At 41.4% G+C, this 25717-nt stretch overlaps 1 protein-coding gene and 1 long non-coding RNA gene across 24 annotated transcripts; one reads left to right on the top strand and one right to left on the bottom strand.

The window, feature by feature from the left end:
• Positions 1 to 153: 153 nt before the first annotated feature.
• LOC127064673 (sodium bicarbonate cotransporter 3) lies at positions 154 to 23718 on the bottom strand. 23 transcript variants are annotated; one of them, XM_050996078.1, is made up of 24 exons: positions 22720 to 23717; positions 22384 to 22585; positions 17347 to 17445; positions 15861 to 15952; positions 14807 to 15042; positions 14177 to 14311; positions 13175 to 13240; positions 11798 to 11936; positions 11478 to 11697; positions 11232 to 11355; positions 10511 to 10687; positions 8175 to 8278; positions 7911 to 8096; positions 7628 to 7834; positions 6948 to 7526; positions 6533 to 6691; positions 6144 to 6293; positions 5767 to 6042; positions 5301 to 5690; positions 5103 to 5210; positions 4903 to 5037; positions 2626 to 2807; positions 2369 to 2483; positions 154 to 1331 (listed from the first exon to the last, which is right to left on the bottom strand). In XM_050996078.1, the coding sequence occupies exons 4-24, from the start codon at positions 15887 to 15889 to the stop codon at positions 1254 to 1256; spliced, it is 3795 nt and encodes a 1264-aa protein (XP_050852035.1). In that variant the 5' UTR covers positions 15890 to 15952; positions 17347 to 17445; positions 22384 to 22585; positions 22720 to 23717; the 3' UTR covers positions 154 to 1253. The 23 variants fall into 23 exon arrangements, 21 of the variants coding, with proteins under 21 accessions (XP_050852035.1, XP_050852033.1, XP_050852037.1 ...); XM_050996076.1 differs by having other exon boundaries at positions 23320 to 23717; XR_007781753.1 differs by having other exon boundaries at positions 2266 to 2483; positions 22384 to 23717.
• Positions 16314 to 23553, top strand: LOC127064683 (uncharacterized). The gene is made up of 2 exons (XR_007781758.1): positions 16314 to 16636; positions 16734 to 23553. It is a non-coding gene; the product is annotated as an uncharacterized LOC127064683 (long non-coding RNA).
• Positions 23719 to 25717: the final 1999 nt, after the last annotated feature.

The raw sequence follows: 25717 nt of genomic DNA, 5'->3' as shown, positions 1-25717 counted from the left end.
CGACAACAACAACATACTCGATTGTGGATTCGTTCGTTTACAAACAAAGTTGCGAATATTTAATAATAATTCCACTTCAGAAATTGTACGTATAAATTTATACATATCGGGACAAGTATCGTGGATAAATGATCAGGAAGGAATAAATCAGAATTCTTGTCTTTCATTACTCAGAACAGAATTTATAAATAATTGCGACAGAGATATGAATACATCGATTGTATGGAATTGCGTTCGCCTTAAAACGCATTTTAAACGTCGTATTTATACAACTTTCTCTCAAATTTTTTTTTCTTTTGCATCTTTTTTGTTTTTTTATCTTTTTTTTTTTTATTCGTACATATATACTATATACATCCAGCCTCTTAATGGTAAAATTTGCTAAGCCTCTAAAATGTGAATACTTAATACGTTAATCGGTACGTTGGATCATCGATCGATTTATCGACTAAACACCTTATTCGTACTAACTAACGATCAAAACAAGTATCTGTCGCTTTTTCGTTATTTTCTAATAGTTTGTTTTACTCTTTTGGAGTTTACTCCAGTATAATATTCTTCAACCAATCTAATCTTTACCAACTTTGATACAATCTTATCGTGGTGTAATACGAAAAGAAGCGTAAGTATTGTCGGTTTCTCAACGGATTATGTGTATGTATGTATGTATGTATGTACGTGTGTCTGTACTATGTGTATATATCGTATGCATGTATTTGTATACAATGAATAATGCGAACGATCCACTATCCGCTTTCTATCTTTTGAAACACTCGAAACACGTAATAAATGCTATCGCAAAAATGTTAAATGTTCATCGAAACGATCTTAAATTCCTTGGCTTTTGTTAATGACAAATGACAACGTTGCATGAAAAAATTTCTCTGAAAGTAATGCCTCGTATAAAAGAAACTATATACCTTCTAACAACGTACGATTGTATGATGATCGACGTTCGTAAAATCATTTTGATTTTGTTTTATTGTTTGTTTAAATAAAGGCATTTTAAGTTAAGATCGCGAGGTCCATCGTACTATGCATATATACTGGAACGGTATTTAATGCAATTAAGATTTTCGTCTAATCTAGTCGTTTCATATAAAAAGTCACCTGAAAATAATTATATATATATATGTATATATATATATGTATATGTATATATGTATACATATATTTTTTCCTCCCCTGAAATTTTACCAGATACGAATTTACTTTTTGAATTGGAGACGACATCCCGTAGGATATCGTACTTGTTAAACGGATGTCTCTGCCGACGTAGTGCCATTTACTTTCAATGGGCCGATACTCTCCTTCGATCGTATAAGATCTACCTAAAAGAATGATAGAAATTTATGTCGCAAGTATCAATTGCATTACGTTATATTTGCTGACGATTTTTCTCTATCGAAAAAAAAAGAAAAAAGAATAAGAGAACATTTGTATCATGATTATTTTCAGTTTAGAAAAACCAATGGATTTTTACGTCAAGTATTTCGTAAATGTTAGCTGTGTTAGCAGTGACAAAACCATTTATAAATACCATTTATTCAAACGATAATTTAAACTATTTTACTAAACGAAACGAAGAACGATGAGCGTACGTTTTCAACAAAAGCCATGCGAATACTGTAATGGAAACACTGAAGACTGTAGATCGATCGATCGATCGATCGATCGTGCGAAATATAGTAATGGCATGCAAAGTTTTTTCCACATTCATGGATATTGTTTCCATGGTCGAATTTGAACGATCAATGACTGAGAATAAAGGATTACACTTACGAACAGCGATCAATTAGATCATCGTGACGAAATACAGAATAAAGAAGAAATTAATGCGATATTGAACGGTGACAAAGACTTGAATCATGATGAGAAAATGAAATTGGATAAATATTTACGTAATACTATTACGTAAGACGTGCTGTGAAACTAATCTAAAGTTGAAATCGAATTATAGATTCTGATTATTATTATCCGAAGGTTTACTGCTGGATATCGCAAGATCTACTTTTCCTACTAAAATATATAAAATGTAATAACCAATGGATGTCGGAAAAGTATAAGGTCACGATTCAAAAATGTAAGGGTATCGATTCCAGCAGCGAACGTTCTAAAAGAAGAATAGATAACTATAGTTCGCGAAGAGTACTCGTAATCCGTTCTAATAACGCCGAGTCGTCGAGGAGGAAACAATCTCTCCTCGATGAGTCGACCCGCGCGAGGGCAAGAAATCATGGCAGCCCCTTTCGTAAATTTACTCACAGCAGTGGTATATGGGGTATGTCGCATGCCGGTGTATTGGTGCTCTTGCTGTGTGTCTTGGTGATGATGCTTGTTAGAATTTAGAGTCATTTACGCTCGTCACCTTGATCGATATGCCATTGTCATCTTCGTCTTCCTCCGTCATCGTCGTCAGCCTCGTCGTTTCGTCGACCAGCAACGAGCCCTCCTTCTTGAGATGCTTCTTTGATTTGCTTACGCTACGGAAAGGAGAGAGAGAGAAAGAGAAAGAGAGAGAGAGAGAGAGAGAGAGAGAGAGAGAAGAAGAAGAAGAAGAAGAAGAAGAGCTAGTATCACTAAGTTAAGTCTTACTGTTAGTCATTTCGAATTGTCTCTACGTACTTCATTAATTTCGGTTGTTTCTGCTTCTCGTTACTCTCATTAACTTGTTGCCAAATCCCACTCTTATTGACTTCCTCGCTGATATTGATGCTCGCCAATGGAATCTTCATAATATTTCCGTTTGCCAAAGATATTTGAATGTTATCCGGTGCTCCAAAACCGATGGGATAATTCTGATGTTCCTGTACCAATAAGAAAATACGATCGATCTTACAATCAATATTCGATTTCGTTCTAATCGTTTTTCGTGCCTGAATATACAGGCCATGCCAAAGAGCCGACTCTTTTTTTTTCAATGATTATGATAAAGGAATCGACTAATATCTATACGGTGAAAATCGGTTTAGTCGGTCGATTCATCGTTAAAATGTTTCAACTCGTCGATGATAGAATTCGTTGATGCAATTACAACCACTATAGTATAATCGGAACTACGTGCACTTGTGGTGACGTACCGATGACAGGCGGAGGGTTCGACGACGAGCGATTTTTATGATTTTCGAGCTCTCTCTATCTCCTTCTCTTTCTCTCTACGTCTATCTCTATCTCTCTCTCTCTCTCTCTCTCTCTCTCTCTCTCTCTCTTTCATTAAGATGCGTCATCGTCCAATTTTTGGGTAGTTTTCTCTCACGAATCGTCTCCATCCTCCGTGAGTCATGGTCCTCCCGTTAGATTATCAAACGAAATCTCTTTTCGATTCGCCCGTTATCGACATTAATTTTCTTTTTTATACATTTTGTCATCGGTCCTATCGCATCGACTATTTGCTTCTCACTGTGAGAAAGATATATGTGTATATCGTCCAAAGAGGATGTGTACCGAATGAATATCTGTAGTCTGTTTTTTTTTTTTCGAAGGAGAAGGTGGAGGGTGGGAGAAGGAGTGGGCGAGGAGGGAGAAAAAAAAGATAAAAAAATAGAGTAAATTCGACTCACTGTCTGTGCGTAAGAAGCCAAGGGTATCCGCATCTTGGTACGAGGAACGTGCTGAACATGTAAATTCCTTGTTAAGTGTGAAACGAATTTCACGATTTCGATATGTAACGATTATTAAAATTTTCTGAAAGCGACATAGCTTTGATATTTTTGACAATTCGTCAGTTTCGATCACCTTTCATAGGAACTTGTATGTGAAACAAAATCTGGAATTACACAGAGAGGTGTTTGTATTTGTGTACTTCAAAGAACAATGTATTTTGACAGTTCAAGTCGGGCAGGTAGTGTACAAGTCTTTATCACTGCCTTCGATTTAGAACAATGTACGAGGACACATCGATAGCAAATCTTAGGACGGCGAATGGAAAATGATATTAGACCCGTCAACTTATAGGTAGTTGCCTATATACTTTCTTAATATACGTTATTTTTAGTCGAAGAAAAGTAGAAGAGAAAAAATTGGTCGTAGTTTTCTGTATGCGATCGATCGTCCGACGAGGAACATAACGATGCTCCTTTATACTGTCGTTTATTGTCTAACGATTACTTAATATATCATTATAATTATTACAACGTGTGTAACAAAAGCGAAAATGTACACAAACATTCACGATAATCCGCGAGATTTAATCGGGATCAGAGCGTTGGACATTTTTCTAACGTATCGAATGTGTAATCTCTTCGTAAATGAGATTCTCACGAAAGCGATCAACATTAAATATATCATCGGCCTAATTAATCTCTAATACAACAATAACAGCAATAACATCGTTGTTGGCCATCGTATGAACGCCTAATACAAAGCTGCTCAAACGCTATACCTACTACGTATGTATATTGTATAGGTATATTTAAAAATTATTTACGACCACGATCGCTGCATTTCTTTTTATATTGGTCTGTCGGTCGATTGGAAGAAACAAAAAATAGAAAGGATTAAGGAATACAAGCGATAGGTCTTAATTTTACTTCACTCTTTCGAACATGTAAATCTCTCGTATAAAATTTGCCAAACGTTTAACTATTACTCTCGAGGTATAGGCGTCGGAATAATTAAAAAATTCGCTTCGTTCTAATTTCTTACCGTCGTGGTTCTACGCTCAAAGAAAAACGAAGAATATATCCCGAGCAGTTTTCTCGAGTTTTGCCTAAAATTACTTAAATATTTATCCGAGGCCCTTTTAGGCCCCTGAGAGGATCAATCTCTTGGACGACGTAAGCTGGATCGATCGTAGTCGCACATAGTTATAGTGACCACGGGACAAGCGTCGAGCTGGTGGTCATTCCTCGTTCGCTATTTACGACAAGCTAAGTTTCTTAATATTCGTCTGACGATGCTAACCTCGCCGCTCTCCAATTGGCGAAGATCGTCGGCGTGCTTCTTGCTCGGTTCCGGCATCACGTCGTCGAGAATCTTCAATTCTCGCTGAGTGAAGATCAAGTCGAGGGACTTGCGAATGCCGATCATCACTACGAGCTACGCAAATTTAAATTGAACAACGACGAAAGATACGAAGGATTATAGATTAAAGATCGACTCACCATCAATGGAAATAGAATGGAGGTAGTGCTAAACGACTTGATGATCCATAGACAAGCTAGACAAGTCAGTTGTATCGCTGTGAATACGTGGACGCGTTTTAACGGCACCTGCGAAAAGACGTTTTCGTGATCGTCAGAGATCTTACCTTAATCCATAGTTTAAGAACGATCGACGAAGGATCATCGATCGACGTATACCTGTCGAAGGAACATGTAGTCGGGTTGGTACTTGACCGGCATAAGCATGATGAGAATTCTATCGAAGAACTGGAGTCCTTTGAGAGAAGCCACGCCCATGTACAGGAAGACACCGAATAGTACTGGCATCGGTATGTGCCTGAGCATCGGCGTCAGGAGAACGGAGCAACCGATCATGAGAAAGATCAGTATGTGCGTAACTCTCTGCTCTCGAACGCCTAAGAATTGTGGCTTCTCGCCCGGCGCTGCGCACTCCGACTCCAATTTCAACGAATTCACGTGATTTATGGAAAGCACGGTAGCCGCCACGAACCACGGTAAGCCCATCACCGAACAGACCTCTATCAGGATTGCCAGGATAAACAGGTCCAGATGATAGCCGCATCCTTTCTGAACGATCATTCATTTTCACTGGTTAGTTGGATTTCGAGTTCGATTTCGAGGATGCGCGGTACCTCGAACGTACCTTTAACTTGTTTTCCTTCCTGTTAACGATCACCGCCGTTATCTGCTGATCCATAAAGATCAGTATAGTGCCCAAGAGAGCGGGTAGAATAGCCACGATGGCGCTCCACCATGGATTATTCTGAAAAGGCCAAATCATCCATCCCCGGCCTTCCAGGGTCGGCTTGAATTCTTCAGGTACTTCTAACTTTGGCGTTGGGATACCCACGAAATGATCCAACAAGGACATCGAGAAGATCGCGATAATAACGGCAAAATCGCTCAACACTTGTCTGACCTGGAACGAAAGAGGCGTTCGCAAGCGCGTTCAAAAGCGCGTCCATTTTTCGACGGATCTTTTACGATCCTTTACAGACTTTTCTCGATCCGCTGACATACCTTCGATGGAAAGAAAAGAGCATTCTTAAAGTCCTTCATCTCGACGGATAACAAGAAGGTGCCCATGAAAAGGATAATTGACATGAGGAACACATCGGGTACGTATTGCGGTACGTTACAACCCTCTCCTATAAGCGTGCCGTTGTAATTCTGAAAGGAGCGATAACGAGTCGTCTTATCGTTTCTTCGATTTCATCTCGTTTTTCCTTTACTACTATAAAGTCACCCCGATCAAAGGATAATTCTCTCTTTTATATTTTATCTTCCGTCGAGGAGGAGCGACTCTCTTCTTCGAAAGCTTTGATCTTAGACAAACACGACTACACACCGAATCGGTCGTCTCGAGTCTTTGATCGTGTCATTTATTGGTATAAAAAGTTTCGACGAACCTGACACGTTGTCCGATCCAGCGTCGTCCAATTTACGTTCTCGGAGCCGTAGGACGAGCTATCGTTCGGTGGTTTGCACCAGCATTCGTAAGCCAAGGGATCGTTGGCGTGAGTATTTATAGGATACTTTTTGCCGATCGAGAGGACGTTTTCCACAGCCTGCATTATTTTATTGGAAAGAAACGAGCTTAGAGAAACGAAGGACGTTTCGTATAGAAAATGAGCCGTGATTCGGAAGCCCGAACCGTTCGATCGACCACGGTCGACCTAGATGTCGAAGGTTTTGCCGATGGTGCAATTTTTCAAGCACGCACACTTTAAGACATCCAATTAAGCCACGTACATCGTAGGTGTGATCGAAGGGTGGATTTGCAAACGCTACTTTCGGGTTAGCTACCGACTGTGTACTACTTACCTTGTAAATAAAAATGAAAGCGATGAGAGTGGCAAAGTTCTCTTCGGTAAATCGGGTTATGTAGCAGACGAAGGCGCTCGCGTCAAGGGCTACGAGTGTTAACAGAATGACGGTCGTCCACGTACCGATCCAAAAGCGAAAAGACATGTAATTCCAATCGGATTGCTTGCAAAATTCATAGACGATCGTCTCGAAGACCAAGACCGGCCCGGTCGATCCTAAAATAGTGAGCGGTTGTCCCGAGAAGAATCCGTATCCGAGACCGCAAACGAATCCGGATACCAAAGATTCCATCGCGGCCATGTTCTTTCCCGTGGCCTCGCTCAAGAGGCCACCAAAGGTTATGATGGGCGAGAGACAGGCAAAGTATAAGAAAATGAAGGATGCGACGCACTGTAGAGCGAGCGCGTCTTTGAAATCGGAAAAGTAAAATGGCGCCTTTCTTTTCACGTCGTTTATCAAGCCTCCGAAAAGTCTTCCCGTTCTGGATAAACCGGATTCCTCCCTCTGCTTCTGTTCGTCGGCCTCCTCGTCGGCTTCTTCCTTCGGCTTTTCCTCCTTCGGCCTTTTCCTCACGTCCTACCAAAACGTCAATTACGCGACACTCGTTACGCGTACAACGAAAACGTAAAGCGATATCGGTCATTGAGAAGAAAAAAAAAGAAAGAAAGACGCTCTACTTGCGACGGTATGGCAGCCGGTGGTTCTATCCTGATGGTAGGATCCCACTCGCCCGGAGGCAAGACGGTCACCGCGTCTAGAAATTCGTCGATACCCGCCAGAAGGTGGTTCCTATTTTTGGCCTTGTATGCGACGTCGTGGAAGACCTCGTCGGACATCAGCGTCGCCATAGCACGTCCAATTTCGTGGAAACCCGAAATTCCACCCTAAAACATGACGCCTCTTCCGTTTAACCGTTTCACTCGAGACGATAACAACGTTTCGTCTTTTTTATGATTATACCATAGGTCCTAGAAGAACGAAGATAAATCTCGTTGGCACCGGTACCTCCGTGAGATCGCCCATTATTCCTGCTTGACTGAGTCGTATGAAGGCGGACAAGGTTTTGTCTAGAAAATCGACCTCGCCCACGAGGATGTTGCTCGCTTCGGCACCGGCCGGTATCTTTCTCATGAAATGTGTGTTACCCTACAATTTGATATAGCCTCGTTATCCCATTGGTATCGATTCGCGCTGTAACTAAACGAAAGAATAAGGGGAACTAACCCTATGATTGGCATCTCCGTTTTCCAAAGCGGAAGAACTGTGATTTCTGCTGATCGAAACGCTGCTCGGACTTCGATCGATTCCGTTGGCACCTGGCTCTTGACCTGAAAGCGATCTAGCTTACTGCCTACCGCACTTCACATTTATTATTTCATCTTTTATATCGCCGCGCCCAGATCGACGGAATCCTCGAAAAGCTTACCATTTCATTTCTTAAAAGCGTCAAACTTTCAAGCGGCTGCCATCGATTTCAGGGACCTTCGTTAACGGAACGTTGCTACGAGTAAAATGTCAAGGATAGTCCGTTCGGGATGGCTTTTCGGAAGGCTGCTCTACTATCGTAAATTTTCTCGACGTTTTTATCGCGAATAACAAAGGTAAAGCTTGTTCCTGTCTTTTAGCACGTCGCTTTGTATTTTCATTCCCCTTCCAGTTAAAAATATGCGGCGCGACGTTTACATATCACATACGTTAACCTACGAATCATTTGAAATCTAAAATTTCAAAGTGCAAAGGGTTCCGACGGGTGCGATAATTTATATATTGAAATGATCCATCTAAGCCTCATTTCCAGAAATCGAGTGCAGCGGCCGAAAGCGTCCTCGTCCCGATTTTTCTCATTTCGCAATTACATTCGTCATAGTTCGATAGATTGTTACAAGCGCGTGTATGTGTATGTATATGCGTGTGCTCAGGCGTGTATAATACAAGAGTAAGAATGCAGAGATTTTTGGTAGGCCGTAAAGAATGAAAGCTATGCTATGCGAAGCGAATGGAGGTGTGCGTGTGTATGTGTGTGTGTGTTAATTATCAGCAAGTAATAGGTAATTTGTAAAATGGAGACATTTAAAGAGGGAGCAAGCAGAGAAAAGCGGTTTACCGGGATTGCCGGGAATGGCAAGGAAGCGGCCGCCAGCATTCATCGCTGCTCCACCGGCCTGACTTGTTGCACCGGCGATCGCCGGGGCGGAATTCGATTCCTCCACTACAAATGAGCATGAAACACAGACCAGGGTCCTTCGTTTATTTACAAAGGAAGACAGAGTGCTACCGTGGCTCCGACGTTACTCCTAATTACGCGGAGAAACAACGTCGAATTGCGACGATCGTTGCGTCGGCCGATCGAACTCATAAATTTTCTCCCTTACGCGCTAACTCCAAAACTAAATGCGAGTCACGCGAATCGCAAACTCAAAGACGTACTTCTTAGACAAAGGTCTTTTCAAACTCGACGCTCGCTCGAGTTGCGCAATCTTAAAAGCATAGAAATGCTCGCGCGATCTTTCCAACGTAATGTACCAAAGTTTCCGGATCGTTGCTTTTCTTCCGGCAATAAGTGGAAAAACGTTAGTCGACTAAGAATTGTCGGTTAACAATGGTTGAAAAATCATTGTAGACAGGATACATCGAGCCACGTGCACGTCACACAATAAGAACGAAACGTCATGCCTCGCGATCAAAAGTTTCGCAACGTCTCGTAGTTTGTAGTAGGGAAGTACGATATGGATCAGACATGATCGACTCGAGTTCGAAACTTTGATTTATCCTTTTTACATTTCGTGTAAAAATATTGCGGAAAGAAATATATACGTGTATATATATATATATATATTCTTACAAAATGAACGTCACACACTCAATCCTTACGACTGACATGTACATACATACATATATACATACATACATACATACATACATATACATATATATATATGTGTGTGTGTGTGTATATATATTCAAAGAATTATTCTAAACATCGATAGAACCATTCAAAGATAAATATAATAGTTAAAAATGTACATACATTTATATGATCGAACCACATGATACGGGATACAATAAAAAACAGATAAAAAGAGTGTTAAGAGAAAGACGGACCTGTGCAGAATCGTATAATAAAATCTATATCGATAATAATAAACCATTAATTCGACTATCTAACCTTTTAGCTGACACATGGCGAACCACGCCGTAAATCCCACCACGTGGGGTATGCCAATTTCGGCTGGCGCATAAACAAGAAATCGATAAAGTCAGTGATTATCTTTGATTCGACTAACTCGAAGAGCGTTGCTTTTTTGAATTTTTGTTCCCTAATTTCGATCGAAATTGTTCGGATCGACGACCTTAGCAGCGTGTTACGATGAACGGAGAATAGAAATTGCAGGTGTATCGTTAGCATTCGTATTAATAATTGGGCGGATAAAATTAGTCGATGGATATAGAATGAAAAACGATAAGGATCTGCGTGAATGCGCGTCGCGCTGTACGATAAACAAGCGATACGATCCTCGGTGAGTTAATCATAGGCTTTAGCGAACTGGCCTACGTTGTACCTGGTACCAGAAGGTATGGCCCTTTCAGATCTTTCGCCTCTTTCGAAAGTAGGGCCGTATTCGAGTTTGGACAACTGCTGCTGCGGCCGACGGAGGGCGCATAGGCGTCTCCGACGTCGCGACGCTCCTGCAAATCTGACGTCAACAAGGCATGCATACCACATGTACAGCCGTACTCTGGAAAATGCCGTGTCGTGGCTTTAGCAAACTCCTTTTATTTTTCTATTTACCGTAAAACCGACTCCTTCGCCGTTCCGTTTAAAGTCGAATTACCATGGTTTTCAACGAAAAGGAAAAATTATCAAATCGACTCAAAAAAATCAAGAATGATGTGAAAGATCAAAGAAAAATTATATTTAATATGAAAGAAAGCAAAGAAATAAACGAGCGATATATAAATTAAACGAAAATAAAGATAAAAGAGTGGAAAGGAATTAATGGTTAGATAATGGATTTTAAAACTTTTCTTTCTTTCGAGCGTACCGAACGCCTAAAAGTATGCAACTCCTCGTACGCGTACGCCGTTTATATCGTTACCTTTTCCCAAATACGATATACCGACTCTCGTTAAAACTTTGCCGTCTTTCGTAAATGTTATCTAAGACGATTGCATCCCCGGATTTATCGTAAAGCAATTAAGTCGTATATACTTTCCTGTGCTTGTTTAGATAAAAGTTTATTTGATAAATCGTAAGATATGTAGGTGAGATCAAGAACTTACTCTTCGATGACGAATGATTACGTCCAATCTCTGCCAAGGATCTTATGATCGGTAATCTCGACATGTTGTTGTCCTTACGTCTCTCGTGCTGATGTCGATGTCTCACTAGAAGAGCTTCTCTTACCTGACGGAAAAAGGAAAAGAAAAAGGAAAAATAATATCCAGCTTTGTACGCCAGACACAATTCGTATGCATTTCGTTTACGCGAAAGAATAAGAATATTTCGAGAGAAACTTTTCGACGTACCTTTTCTCGAGACTCGTTCGACAGTGCACCTTTGTTGATCATATTATCTAGAACGAGATCGGCTATCTGTTCGAGACTATTGGCCTCCATGTCGAGCATCACGGTGCCATTCAAAAGCAAACTTCTCAGTTCGAAGAGCGAATGTAACGATAACGTAGCTACGTGCGGTTTGCTCCATCTGTTTCCACCTTCTTCCACGTCTTCCTCGAACTTGATCCATCTACCAAAGAGAATCGTTGACAGTTTTGTAAGAACAACGGTGCAGTTGCCGAGTGCAACAAATGGAAAGAAATAAATGAATAGGTAGAACGATGCGTTGCCTCGCGGTTTCTTTCCATTCCATTTCATCTCCATCCTTGACGAGTTCTTCCATCTCGGAAAAGAGAGGATGCGATTCGTGAGCATCGTCCCCGACTTCCTCGCCAAGAATAAATTGCACTCTCTGCGCCGGCGGCGTGACTGAAAGAGCGGATATTACGTTTTTCAATGGTTCGTTTCATTCGGATAAAAGGAAAGAAAGGACACATACAGATATAAATAATATACGACGAATGTATATGATCGAATTAGAAATCGAAAGGTGAAATGGTGTCGAAATTAGGTAAATGTCGTGCCTCGATAATGTTTTTGCGCCTTCGTGCAAGCTTTATGATCGATAATTGGATGGATTTCGATGCGAGAACGTACGTGAAAATGACGAATATTTCAAAGAATTGATTAAGGCGGTGCAAGAGATATGCGAGAAACTAGAACGATAATGTTTCGACTTTGACCTGGAATTGCAAATAAATATTTGATATTTAAAATAGGTTAGTACTCGATAGATTCGTCAAATAATCCTGCGACATTTGGATCGAGTGATACATGCATAACATCGACAAATATTTTTCCAAACGAACAAACAACGTAAAGCTGCTACGTCGTAATGTCTCTTTTTATCGGTAGAGCAAGCTCTCTCGCTTCCTTCGTGCTACGATACAACATGATATAATCGAGTAATCGCATAGTTATGTGTTCTCTATAATAATAAAAGAGAGAATTTTCTTTTTCTTTTTTTTTTCGCGCGAGATCATTCGTATATATGTTCATCGGAGAAAGAGCTTTTTCTTCCTCCTACTTCAAAAGATCTTCTCTTCCTCTTCTTCCGCTTTTTATTGATTTTTTCTTCTGAAAAGAAAAGAAGTCTCGTTCTCAGCGTTCTCCTCGCTCGTAGACATAGTGCGATATAAACAAACGTACGTTTCATCGATAAGACCACGTTTCCGACAATGAATGTGATTAACGAGATAAGAGGATCGATCGAACGGAATATATCTCTATTCAAAGGTAGTCGAATGAAACCAAATATTTTTCTTACAGCCCAACTCGTATTTTTGCCCGTCGCGACAGACTCGTATAATCCCGTCGTCGAATTTCAAACGAATTCATAATTTATTGGAACAGTAGTCGCGATAAAGAAGAACGAATCGCTTAAAGAAATTTTTATGTAATCGCATTGCGCGATATTTTGATCAACTTTTTACGTGCTGTCGACTCTTATGTAATACGAACGAACGAGTTAGGTGAAAAATACAGTGAAAGGAATTCGGTGATCGTAAATATTGATAGGAATGCTCTTCCGATGAACATACTGCGTGATTGTACGTGCACGAAATTGTATGCGGATAATTCGGGAGACTTAAAAGGGGCTGGCTTACATATCATCTCGCCGTCGGGGTCGCAAATGCTCGCGAGACGAGCCCTGCGCGTCATCACCAATTGTCCTGCAATGTCACGAGACAAAACACAGGTCTACCACTTGAAAAATCAAATTCAACTCTATCTCCTTTCTCACCGACAAAGCTCGATTCGACTTGGCTTTTGTCCCTTTGATCGAGCTCAAGGCCGCTTTTATGCACGATTTCGTTCGATCCTAGACGATCGAATCTTTCACGAGGCTATTCTCAATGACATTCTCCGATAGAAAAGAATCGCATGAAAGCGGCCAATAGCGTTAAACGGGAATAAGAACTTGCGCTTATTTACATCCTCCTTTTCTCGCTCATCGATCCTAGTATCGATTTTCACGATTCGATTATCCGTTGCTCGCGCTGTCCTTAGTACACGTTCTCGTTCGTTAAGAAGATAGATAGAAAGAAAGGAAGAACGAAAAGTAGGAAAGAAAAAAAAGATGAGAAGAAAAAGTAAGGAAGAAAGTGGAAGGCCGTTACGGAGCAACCTCCGGAGAGAATTGGGTTGAAAAGCCCTTTTAGAGAGAAGGAAAGAGAGAGAGAGAGAGAGAGAGAGAGAGAGAGAGAGAGAGAGAGAGAGGTGTATCGATCAGCGTCCTGCATACTCGGTGTGCCAGAAGGAGGGTGAATACCCGTCCGAGTCTCGTACAAGTGGTTGGCGCTTTGCCACGCGCCGCTTCAAAGTGCAATGCAACGAGAGCAACGATCCGTCTCTACTTCGTCTCGCGTATACCGTTTATATGCTCTCCTTCCATCACCTCCTTCTTCTCTTTACCCTAAAAACGCCTTAACATTATTCCGAATACAAGCCCCCCTGCTCTTTCAATTATCCGCTCCAAAACTCGAAATCGTATCGTTTAAACGGCAACGTCGACTGCGCGGATCGAGAAAAAAAACAAAAAAAAAAAAATATATGAAGAAAAAGAAAAAACAATAAAAAAAAAGTAGCACTACAGCGACTCGACTTACTAGGTCTTTCGTTGTCGATATCCTCTTTAGTGTCTCCATACGATTGCCGTTGAGAATGATGGTGTTTATGGTGCCGACGATGTCTTCTCTCGCCGGGTAAATGTACGCCCACGTAGACCGTGTGTGCTCGATGACCTGGAAGCAAATGAAAGAGAGTTCGCGTTGGTCCGCTTCACGATCTAGGATTGCGGCCGGATAATTTCAATTGCATATCGGTTCTTCTTTATATAGAAATCGACACATTCTTGGATCACAGCTAGAAATGGATAATTTCTGGATGGGAATCGATAAATAAACGAAACGGTACCTACGTACGCATGTGACGTATACCTACACGGGAATATCTGTACGGTTTGCTTATATCGTTCAAGATCGTTCGAGCGAAAACGACCTCGATTCGATCGCGCGTCGTTCATCCGCGTCCACCCGATGATTATAAAGACATCGGAATAACGATTTTTGAAGCACCTACTGCTACTTTCGTGTGAGCAAACACCGAAGCCAGATTCGTATTTGGCTGACCTATGCGCGTAGAAAGGTATTATTAGCGATTAGCGAGTCCTTCCTTCTTCATCTATATTCGCTTTGGATTCGGGGTGACGGCTGCGACCTTGAATTTGACGATCTTACCTTCATAATCCTTTTCGGTGTAGGATTGATGGGTGATACGAGCGCCTGGATCTTTCGGTGCCTCATCGTCGGCTGTTCCGGCCACGTGGGCCGCGCCTCCTCCTCCTCCTACTCCTGCTGCTGTTGTTCCTCCTCTTCCTCCTCCTCCTCCTCCTCCTCCTCCTCCTCCTCCTCCTCCTCTACCTCCGCCTCCTCCTCCACCACGACCTACTCCTATTCCAGGCTGCATCCACGGTCTGCCAATTAAAAATATCACATAATGTTTTTCTTCCCTCGGCTAAATAAGAAAACAATCGAGAGCCCTAAATAAGAAAATAATCGACGTCCTTCCTCGTTCGTCTTGATCGCTCTCGAGGGATCGCGAAAGATTTTTCCTCAAAGGCGGAGACGCCTTTGTACACGCAATCGCGGTCAACGCACCGTTCTTAATCATTTCATTTCCTCCCCAGAAAAGGCTTTGTCCGTGCCGCAACGCCTGCTTCTTGATTCACCGTCTGCCGATCTTCTACTTGTATTTTATCGCCTCGATCTTTATCCCTAATGAGTCTCGTGCACGCGGGAATAACAACGACTTCATTAGATTACAGTATCTCGTGCATCTACCGATAGTTTCTCAAATATCTATTTCGAGATATTACGACGCGGTTTTTGATAAGATCCGAGAGAAAATGTAATTAACGCTGGATAAGGACTTTCTAGTTGGTAGTATGGCGTAGCACCTGCATTTGATTTACCATTATAATTCTCTTCCTATGTAATAATTATTTCAAGCTCGTTCAACGTAAACGTTGTCGCTTCGTGCTTTCGTTCCATTGCGTGACACATATAAATTTTAACGCCCACTCCGCGAAGCTTCTTTCCGCGACTCGTCCATTAATGCGGCACTCGGATGAATTTAGAACGTTCCGTGGTAATACGAAACTCTGTGAAACGTGCAAGTTACGACTAGAAATTGCGATCGAATATATTTATAACTCGGTCCGATATCGTTTGCTACGATCTAGAAGGGAATTATAAAGGATAATATTAGGATAAAAAAGAAGAGACGACTCACGTTCTTTTTCCAAGTGGTTCGTCTTTCATGCCAGAGCTAATTCGATGGCTCGTACGATGACCAATTCGATAGTTCGGACAGCGTGAAATTTCCTATAACGAAATCAAGGGCAAAAACTTCTTCGGAAATGAAAAGAAATCCTATAAATTTTCTCGATGCTCGATAAACGCTAAAGGCTACGTGCGAGAACAGAGAGATTTAATGGAACAAGGATGTCGTTCAAAAGGAAGAACAATGGACACTGTTGGACAAACGCGAACAGCCAATATTCCAAACAACGAGTTAAGGCGACTAAGTTATAATAATTATCGTACATGTTCGAGGACGGTTCGAAGAAGTTGATAATCGAGGACACGTGACGTTACGCCGTATGCCGCATTCAAAATGAAAATTCATTTATGATATATGCTCTAATTTAGTATTTTCAAAGGCCCGAGTGATTCTTAGCTCGATTGTAAAATAAACATTTCTTTAGGATCGTATGACGTAAATTACGAACTAATTAAACACGGATCGCGTTGATATCGTTTTATCGCTTCGAAGAAATTAAAATGAGTTACGCAATTCTCGCATTAACTTGAATTGTGCCTTTAAATCGCATCAAAATTCGTATCTTTTGAACGAAATGCGTAACGCGTTGAACGTTGAGAAGTATTCTTCCGTGACGGTGGGACGTTCCCCGAGTTATTTTCATCAAAGTGTAAAATATGTGACTAATAATACGAACGAAAAATCTTTCCAACAATGAGAAATAACGACGATCGATATTTATTCACGTAAAGCGTTGATTGCATAATCGATTGTGTCAATCGATATTTATTTCCACAGATGTTACGCAGACGTTTCCCTTAACAAGATCTTTCGTTCAAATAGGCGGTGGCTCGAATTTATCTACAAAGAATGCTTGAATTTGCGAGGGCGTGCTTTCTATGTGTAAAAGAGCGCGAGAAACGTGTACTTAGTTTGTCGGAGATAACAGCAACGATTATGATGCTGCTACCAATCATGACGACGACGATGATGGCAATGATGATGATGATGATGATGATGATGATGATGATCATGATGATGATGATGATGAGGATGATGATGGTGATGGTGACAGCGACGACGGTAATGACGATAGCGTTACACGGAACGGAAGTAAATTGATTTACGAGCGGATCTTGCCAGGTGATTTTCTGATTAACTTACAAATGCAAGTACGAATGTTACGCAACGATGTCTTAAAATAAAAAAGTTTTACTTATACAAATTCGATTCGGAGTTGAATAAAATTGTTGACGAACAAGAATATAAAAGCCATTGATTCGTTTCCTCGCTCGATCTCTCAACGAGAAGTCGTTGAAAACGAATTAATCGACTCGAGTTTTTATCCCAATAAAAGAGCTCGTCAAAGTTTATAGAAACGATCTTTTACAAGCGCGATGTATCGCGATAAGGATAATGGAAAGCGAAAGAGTCCAAGATAGAGATAAGTACTTACAACGTTCGAAGGATCGATATCTCTTAATTCGATCTCGTCGAGATATTTCAAATCTGTCAGTCTTTGTACGATCTTGATCTCGATGAGGTTTGATCCACGCTGCGATAAAGAGACTTCTTCTTATACGATTCTTATAACGGTTACACATGTACGAGATCGTAAAGAATCGGTGCGCATATCGATACGCTCACATCTGCGAAACGGCTGTTACTGGAATGTGTTGGACTGATTGTCGAAACGATTTCGTCGGAATCGATCGAATCAAGGACGAATTTACGGAACGTCAAGATCGCGCTGACCCGTGAGCGACGACGATCGGTAGCCGTCAAGTGGATAATTACCACGCTATGATTACCTACGTCTACCTATCTAGCGTGCCTTGGCATAGTGAATGCCTATCTCGTCCATAACGCGTCTACTAATAAAGGAGGACCGAGAGGACGGAGGGGCCGTGTAACCGAACGATGATCATTTAATTGTCGAAGGTCGTACGGCGTTTGTCGCGCCGGTACAAGGGAAAAGTAGTTTAAACCGTCGCGTCGTAAGGATGGATGGATCATCGACGATCGTACTACGCCCGTGATAGTCGCGTTCGAAAAGGAGCAGCTCGAGCGCAACTTCTTCATCCTTTCGAATTACGAACATTAATGAGTTTACTCCGATGAGTCATATTAACGAGAGCAACAATAACGTCGATGAATGAAAAAGTCCTTGCTTTATACAATTCTTTTTTTTCTCCATCGTTCGTGTAATCACGCAGTGACCGCGTGAATAAACTCGTTAAGGATGATAATCGAGTCATTAATATACGGCATAACAATACGACTGACGCAACCGATAAGAAAACCATCGTCTTCGATTTACAATTAGTCTTTCCAAGAGTAACTCGGAGAGAATAATATTATAAGGAGCTTATCGATGGAAATGATAACTCGTAATTATATTAACGTCAACCAGTGAAAAATCTTCCTTTCCTCGTGGAACTCGACAACGGCACGTTTGTAATTAAATCGAGCGAGCAACACTTCGGTGTTGCGACACGTCTCTGGAATAACTCGCACGAAGCGGATGTTACTCGAAGTTTGCATAAAAAAGCAATTCAACTACTTCCAAAATATCCTCTATCTCGATCGCGAAATTAACGCGAGCCGACGGGCGTGTAAATATTTCAAGAACAAATTCAATTACTCTCGGCTGTAATTAGACGACATGCGTCATTTCATTTTTCCTTTTTCCTTTCTTTCTATTTCAAATTCGTTCCCCTCTTGGCTACGGGGAAATGTTCCAACCAGAAATTATGTTGGGCCGGGCATATCGAGAGGGCTTAACGACCTGGAAAATTTAACTAGAGAAATTATCGATATATCGTTGAAACGTGAAACGTTCACGGGCCATCATCGATTACGAATAAGAAGGCGAATAAAGGGAAAACGACGTCGACGAGATCTTAATACATTTATCGAGTGTCGCGCAAATGTTATTTGTTCGATATCTCTTACAGATGCATGGACAGGTATTCCATTATTTCGAAATTTATAGGATATCCGTTTTCCGCTGAAACTTTTTGCCAAAATTAAAAAGAAAGAGAAAAATGGAGCGGTCAAAAAATTCAGCAGAGTCATAAAATATGTGACCGAAATGGGTACCGAGATCGATATCTAGCTGACTACACGCTTTTCCTACGTACTTCTCTTAGCACAATAAAATGCAGATTTATGACTTAGGTACGCATAATCGCAAATGGATCTCCTATTGCAAACACCCACAAGTGTGCATCGTAAGCTTTATAAACGTTGTCGACGATGTGAAGGGACACGTAACTAGCTCTTACGTAAACGACACCGGGTATATACTCGTCGCGAACGATTGCTAAGCTCGAATCGTTGGCAAATCGTACACAAATCGCGTATAAATCGTACGTATAATCGTATGAAAACCTGTGGACGGTACCGATATCGATCGTTCGTTCCATCGTGTAAAAGATTTTCATTTTATCTAAAGGTTAACAGTTTTTCATCGACTTTTACTCGTGTTTTTATCGAAGGAAGTTCGGGACCAAAGGGGGAGAGAGAGAGAGAGAGAGACGATCGATCGGTATAGCAATTACATCGTATAAAAACCGGTAAGTATCCGAAGATTCTGTACGTCGTTTAGGTCGAACGCGTTACACACTGTCCGAAAGCTTTCGCAATATCGTTGTTATTACGTAAAAGCTTTCCACGCGCACGGAAATAAAATAGAGAGAATATTTGACTAGCTTCTGTTCGAAGTAGTATAGCTGCAAGTATTCTGCAGATATAACAAAGTGGCAGAGAGAAAGAGAGAGAGAGAGAGAGAGAGAGAGAAAAGGGAGAGGAAGATTACTACGACAACAAAGCCGAAAGTTCATACGAAGAAATCGTCGGAAAGCGTAAATTGAAATTAGTCAGCCTTGAAATCAAATTAGTCAATTAGGTTTGACGGAAGAAGCGAAAGCATCGTTCAAATTCCGTTCTACCATTATGGCGTTTAGCGTTTTGATGATTCGATCGTTATCTCTTTCATGGCTTAATACCTACATAGATAAATGGTACGCATTAACGTGGCTATTGTGCGATAACGTGAGTTTACGTTCATATAAGGTCGGATTAATTTTATCGTGTACGATTATGTGAAATTTTTTTGTCCAAACTATTAAGATAAAGATAAAGACGACTGGCGAGAAATGATTATCGTAATATCATTATTATGTCGTTCTTCCTGATCTCGTTTAAAATCCATTAGGTTTTTGCAGTAATATGATCATTTGGAATATCAATAGGAAAATTCTCTCCCTAGTTATGATGAATCATCGCGAATGATTCGAACGAAGCACGTTCCCTAGATCGAGCTAATCTCTCGATTTATTTGAAAATTTACTGTTTACTCGTTCGAACCAGTATGTAACGTCGCGCATCAAGAAGAAGAAGATCGAAGATAAACCGTACCGGTGCTATTATACGCGATTAATAACGAAAGAGTCATCATAATAAGCCACATAGTAGCGCAACGTTTATATCGAATCTTGTACTTGACACACCTTCGATTGCTTTCTAACGCACGGTTATTCCTCGTAATCATTATTATTATTTCAATTCCAAGTATCTAGCGAATTGATTAAAAGTGGAGAAGGTGGAACGATTAGATCGCGAATGTTCATTCTGTCTAATTATACAAATATTTGCGCCATTGAAATAAAACACGAGTAAACTCGTTTTCGTCATTATCTTTCATAGGAATTATCGAATAATTAAATAAACGATTCGCCGAATGTGGGCGACGATCGATAAATCAAGGTAAAAGCAAATTCGTCTCGATATTTCATGGGCAGCGCGTTTATCAACTTATATTTAACGAATCAATCTGCTTCTACCATCGACGTATCGATAATTTTAATGCTATCGAATGGAATGAATGATGATCTCGCAATGTTTCTACCCATCGATGTAACCTCTGTCAGAATTTTAATCCGATATCTTTCCGATACGAATGCAAGAACATCCGCAAAATGATATAAAAACAAAACGGACGATTCAATATCAATCATTTTTTTTATCTTTCGTACACGTTCTTTATCTAAGTTTCGATATCGTAAGAATTCTCTTCTTAAAAAATGTTTCTTATCGAGCGATGGCGATGTATCATAAACGTATAAATAAAAAGGAAAAGAAAAAAAATCCGTCCTACTTGTAAAACGAATATGAGCTATCCATTCTCCGAGTACGCTGGAAAAAAGTCTAAATCAAGTATTCGATCCAATCGATGCAGTCAAACTTTGCTCCTTGTCCTTTCGAGAACGAGATAACGAGAGAGACAGAGAGAGAGAGAGAGAGAGAGAGAGAGAGAGAAAAGAAGAGAAGAAGAGAGAAGCACTCGTGCGACTATGTTACGTAGGCGAAAGATTTTCTCTCGGACGATTTGCGAGCGATTCATGCACTTCTTACACGCACTGCACTCGCGTCGAACGAAACGTGGTGAATGCACGCCGAACGACTGTTTACTAACGCATCGCTCTTGCGTCTGACCGAACGCGCGCTTCTCGTCTCGTCTCTTCTATCTGCTGTCCGTCTTCGTCTATCTATCGTATCGGCAGCCACGACAAAACGACGAACGTATCGGAAGGACCAACTCGGAGGGAGACTTTCTATCTCGGACGATTGAAAAATAGGATGGTTTGTGCGATAGAAGAAGGTGGTAAACGAATTGCCCTTTGTAATTGCCGTTATCCAAGAAGATAAAGATAAATACTTTGACTCGAGGTCGAAACTACGATGTTAGATCGATTTATCGTCTCTCCGAGAGAAAAACTAGAACGGATAAGATAAAGTACGAAATGAAATAATTGTATGCAAAGTTACGGGATTATCTACGCTGCTCGCCTTCCGATCTTCGTTTACTTTTGCGCGATAAAGGTCGATTAAGTGATTTATTTAAGAACGTCTATCTGTATTAAATTATCGTCCGATCCGTTACTTTCGATTGGTTCGTAAAGAAAAAGAAAAAAAAAAAAAAAATTGTGATGCCGAAAAATCGTCGATTACGATCGCGAGGTTTGACCGGCGCCAAGCTTTCTCCGTGTATAGATACACGCGCGTGTTGATAATATCGAACGCATGTAATACGCGCAACTCAAGATCGGACTCAGACTCGTATATATAGATGTAATAGATTCGACCATCGAAAAACGGACGCGCTGTCTGGCCCGTCTCTCGTTAACCGCCAAGGTCGTTCTTCCACCCTTCACCTCTTCGAGATTATCTCAACGAAGTTCTACTCGGCGATATCTAATCGCCATTAGATATTTATTAGAACGACAAAAACAACTATATTCCAGTTTATTTGCGCTAGCCTCGAGATGCAACGTAACTTGGAAAAAAATATTCTTTATCATCCGTTCACTTACGTGCGGCATGTAGAAATTTTGCATTTTATCAAAAAGACTACTTGTTATCTCGCTTTCTCAAATAAACGGATAAATTCTACCTCAAAAGTCGAAAAAAATATTTACTTTCGACTTACCCTCTGCTTCACTGACAACGACGAACGCAGAGCCGCGTTCCCGACGGTCCTCCTCCAGATACTGTCGCTTTCTATCAAGCTCTCGGCATCGTGCCGTCCGTCGAGAGAGCTACGCGTTGCCGTGGGAACGAGAAGCCGCGACGATCTCGATTAAACTTTCATTTCAAGATTCGACTTTGCGCGATGCATCAACCGTTCTTCCCTAAAATCAACAAAAACGTGCTTGTGGTCGTAGCATCGCGCGTCGTTGGAAATACACGTTGCGAAAGAAAGCGTTTCGAGTTCTAACGATGTTATAATACGCGTATATACGTATACTTGTATATATATACACACACATATATGTATGTGTGTGTGTGTACGTGTAGATAAAGATGCAAAAGAGAAAAGGCCTCGCCCTTTATCAGCGACGGAGGATAGCCGTGAACGTTGCCTTGAACTTTTCTCGCCCCTCTTTTTTACCTCGCTTTTATTTCATCGAATCATCGATTGCGAACAAACGCGAGAAGAAAAAAGACGCGAACTCTCGCGTCTATCTCGATCGAGTTCGGTGACACGCGACGCGCCTTCGGACGGTCGAATGCGTTCTCTCCTCCCCCGCCCCACCCACCGTAGACAACAACTTATATTTTAACCAGCTAGAAAAAGGAGCACGAAACGAAGTTTCTATTCTCTCGAGAGATAATGGCAAGGCGAGTTAATCCGCGACAAAGTTAACGTTCGGTCAAAAGTGGGTAACGATTCGCCGACTCCGTTAATTCGATTTGCCGAACTTATTAATGAGATCTCGGGGGATGGCGCGGACGTCGGACCGATTCACGTATTTCCAGGGCGTATTCTTCGCGAGCCATTCGTAATGGCATCTTAGCGCGTTCTCATATCGAGGTGCAATGTGAATCCCCGAATCGTCTATATTCTTAAAACATTGAGACGCACGAGTTTTCGAGGGGTCGATCCACCGGCGATAAGACGCGCATCCTCTCGAAGAAGTGGCGTCGAGTTGTCGCAGAAGAGAAAAAACGCGAGCTCTCTCGGCCAAGTCCAGTTTTGGTCCGATTATAGTAAAGAGGGATGAAGATTGATGGATGGACCGAGAAGAGTGTAAGAGATAAGAGAGACAAGGAGTAAGAAAGAGATAGAGACAGAGACGGAGACAGAGAGAGAGAGAGAGAAAGAAAGAAAGAAAGAAAGAAAGAAAAAGAGAGAAAAAGAAAGAGAGAGAGAGAGAAAGAGAGAGAGAGAGAGAGAGAGAGAGAAAGCGCAGATGAGCGCGTATCTTTGGGAGGATTCTCTCCCCAGATTCGGAATGTCCTTTGCGCGGCGTGCGACGCGTATCCGCGACGCGAGACGACTGTTCGCCGCGCGAGCTGCCGCGAGTTCTTGCGTAACGCCACGAGATGGCACTAGAAGCCAGCTCGAGCAGCGCGCGCGCCGGTATTGATCCACGTGCGTGACACCGGCCACCACCACCTCTCGCGCCTTGCGACTCATCTCTTTATATCGTTGCCGATGAAGTTTCAGAGATTGTCTTCTTCTTCTACTTCGTCGTCTTCGTCTTCGCTTCGTCTTCGTTTTTCTTTTTTTTCTTTCTCTTCCTTTTCTTTTTATTCTTCTTCTCTCTCGTTATTTCGTTTGACAATTATTTGACGAAATGACAGGTCCCACTCCGAAACTATCCCCGAAAGATCCAGCTCCTGTATCGTAACGTTCTTTTACAATCAACGCTCTTATGTTTTCTTTTTGGTGTTATTCTTCTCTGTCCTTTGTTCTAACGATCAAAAGATATTAAAGGAAAAGGAAAAGTGTTCAGCTAGAGAATAATTTTATAACTTTCTCCGTACGAATGGGAGCATGCTTCTATTCGTGATAAAAATGCAAATAAAGGTAATACGAATGTAGTATTATAAAGTTAGGTTCGAAAGAAAGGCAGAGATAAAATCGAAAGTAAGACTATCGGTCGATCGATAAGTCGAATTATCCAACGGTTACCCGTTTAAGATAAAAATGCTGTCTTCGCGATTTACGATCCGTAATACAGGTTTCTATAGAGAAGACATCTTCTTTACCGACGATCGATTCTCGTAACTCCGATAAGATATCTCGCAAGTAAACTTTCCGTCGTCAGATATCGGCACCGTCTTCGTCGAGTCCGAGTCATTAAAAAGAAGGAAGCAAAAAAATAGTAATAATAATAACGATTTATAATCGATTTAATCGGGGGAAAAAGATGAAAGATAAGAACGGATGAAACAAAGCTATCGTAGAAACGTTTCAGCGAATCGAAGAGCTACTTTTCGAGGGTTCTTTCTTAGACGATCGACCGAGTCACCTGTTAGGTGTCAATTATGCTATCTTTCGACAAAGATCTCTATCCGAAGGTACACGGAAAGCACGAGTCTTTAAGGTCTGTTCCTATCCCTTGCAGGATTCTAAATCCGTGGGTAGATCTTAAAAAAACATTTAACGAATTTCTCGCGTTCCCGAGGCAAGAGGAGGAGCACGAACAAGATGATCCTTTCGGTTGGGACGGCGAGATCCCATGAAAGAAAGTAAGTAAAGCTGTCAACGAGGACGAAAGAATAACACGGAAGTGGATCATGGAAAATCAGATAAGAAGTCGTCTCTCTTCTTTCCGAGGTTTCCATTGTTTGACTATCTTTCTCTTTCTCTCTGGAGAATTAAGATAACGAAGTGAGAAAGGCGAGGTGGCGAAGGACGCTCCACCCTGGTCGGCCCTGTTTGAGTTTCCAACAGGAACAAACCGGGCGCACCTACTCTTTCTTTTCTTTCCAAGCAAATATGTATGTACGTACGGATACGCGTACTATTACGGTGCAGGTATTCGTCGTGCGTATCTTCGCCGTATCTTGGTGCGTTACCTGTGCCAGCGAACTCGTAAAACCTGCTAATAAATAGTTCAAATCAAATTCCATTTTTATCGAGAGTCAATAATACATTCCGTTAAAAATTTACACGGGCAACAATATTTTCATACTAGTCGCAACACAATGTGGCATTATCGATAGAACATCTACGGCGAGTTATCGTGAAATTCCGTGAAAAACCGGACTCTTTCCATGGCCGTCGCTTACTCGTATTTACAGTCCACTCGTGGCTCGTTGGAACTCGAAAAGAGCGACTCAAATGACAAGGAGAAGAACCGCAAGCGGTTTTTCCGGCAACGATGCTGGCAAATATTTACAAGAAGCAAGAAGAAGCAAGAATCTTCTTCGCTCGGTCCGAGCGTCGCGCCAAGAAACGTCACGCCGCGTGTTACGTGATTCTTCTTAAGGATTTACGAGGTAAGATTATAAAGTTGTAAAAATGCGATGAA

This window comes from Vespula vulgaris, chromosome 6 (genome assembly GCF_905475345.1).
Source record: "Vespula vulgaris chromosome 6, iyVesVulg1.1, whole genome shotgun sequence".
NCBI classification, from domain to species: Eukaryota; Metazoa; Arthropoda; class Insecta; order Hymenoptera; family Vespidae; genus Vespula; species Vespula vulgaris.
Note: the sequence above shows the minus strand (reverse complement) of the source record. Positions and strands in the feature narration are given on the sequence as shown.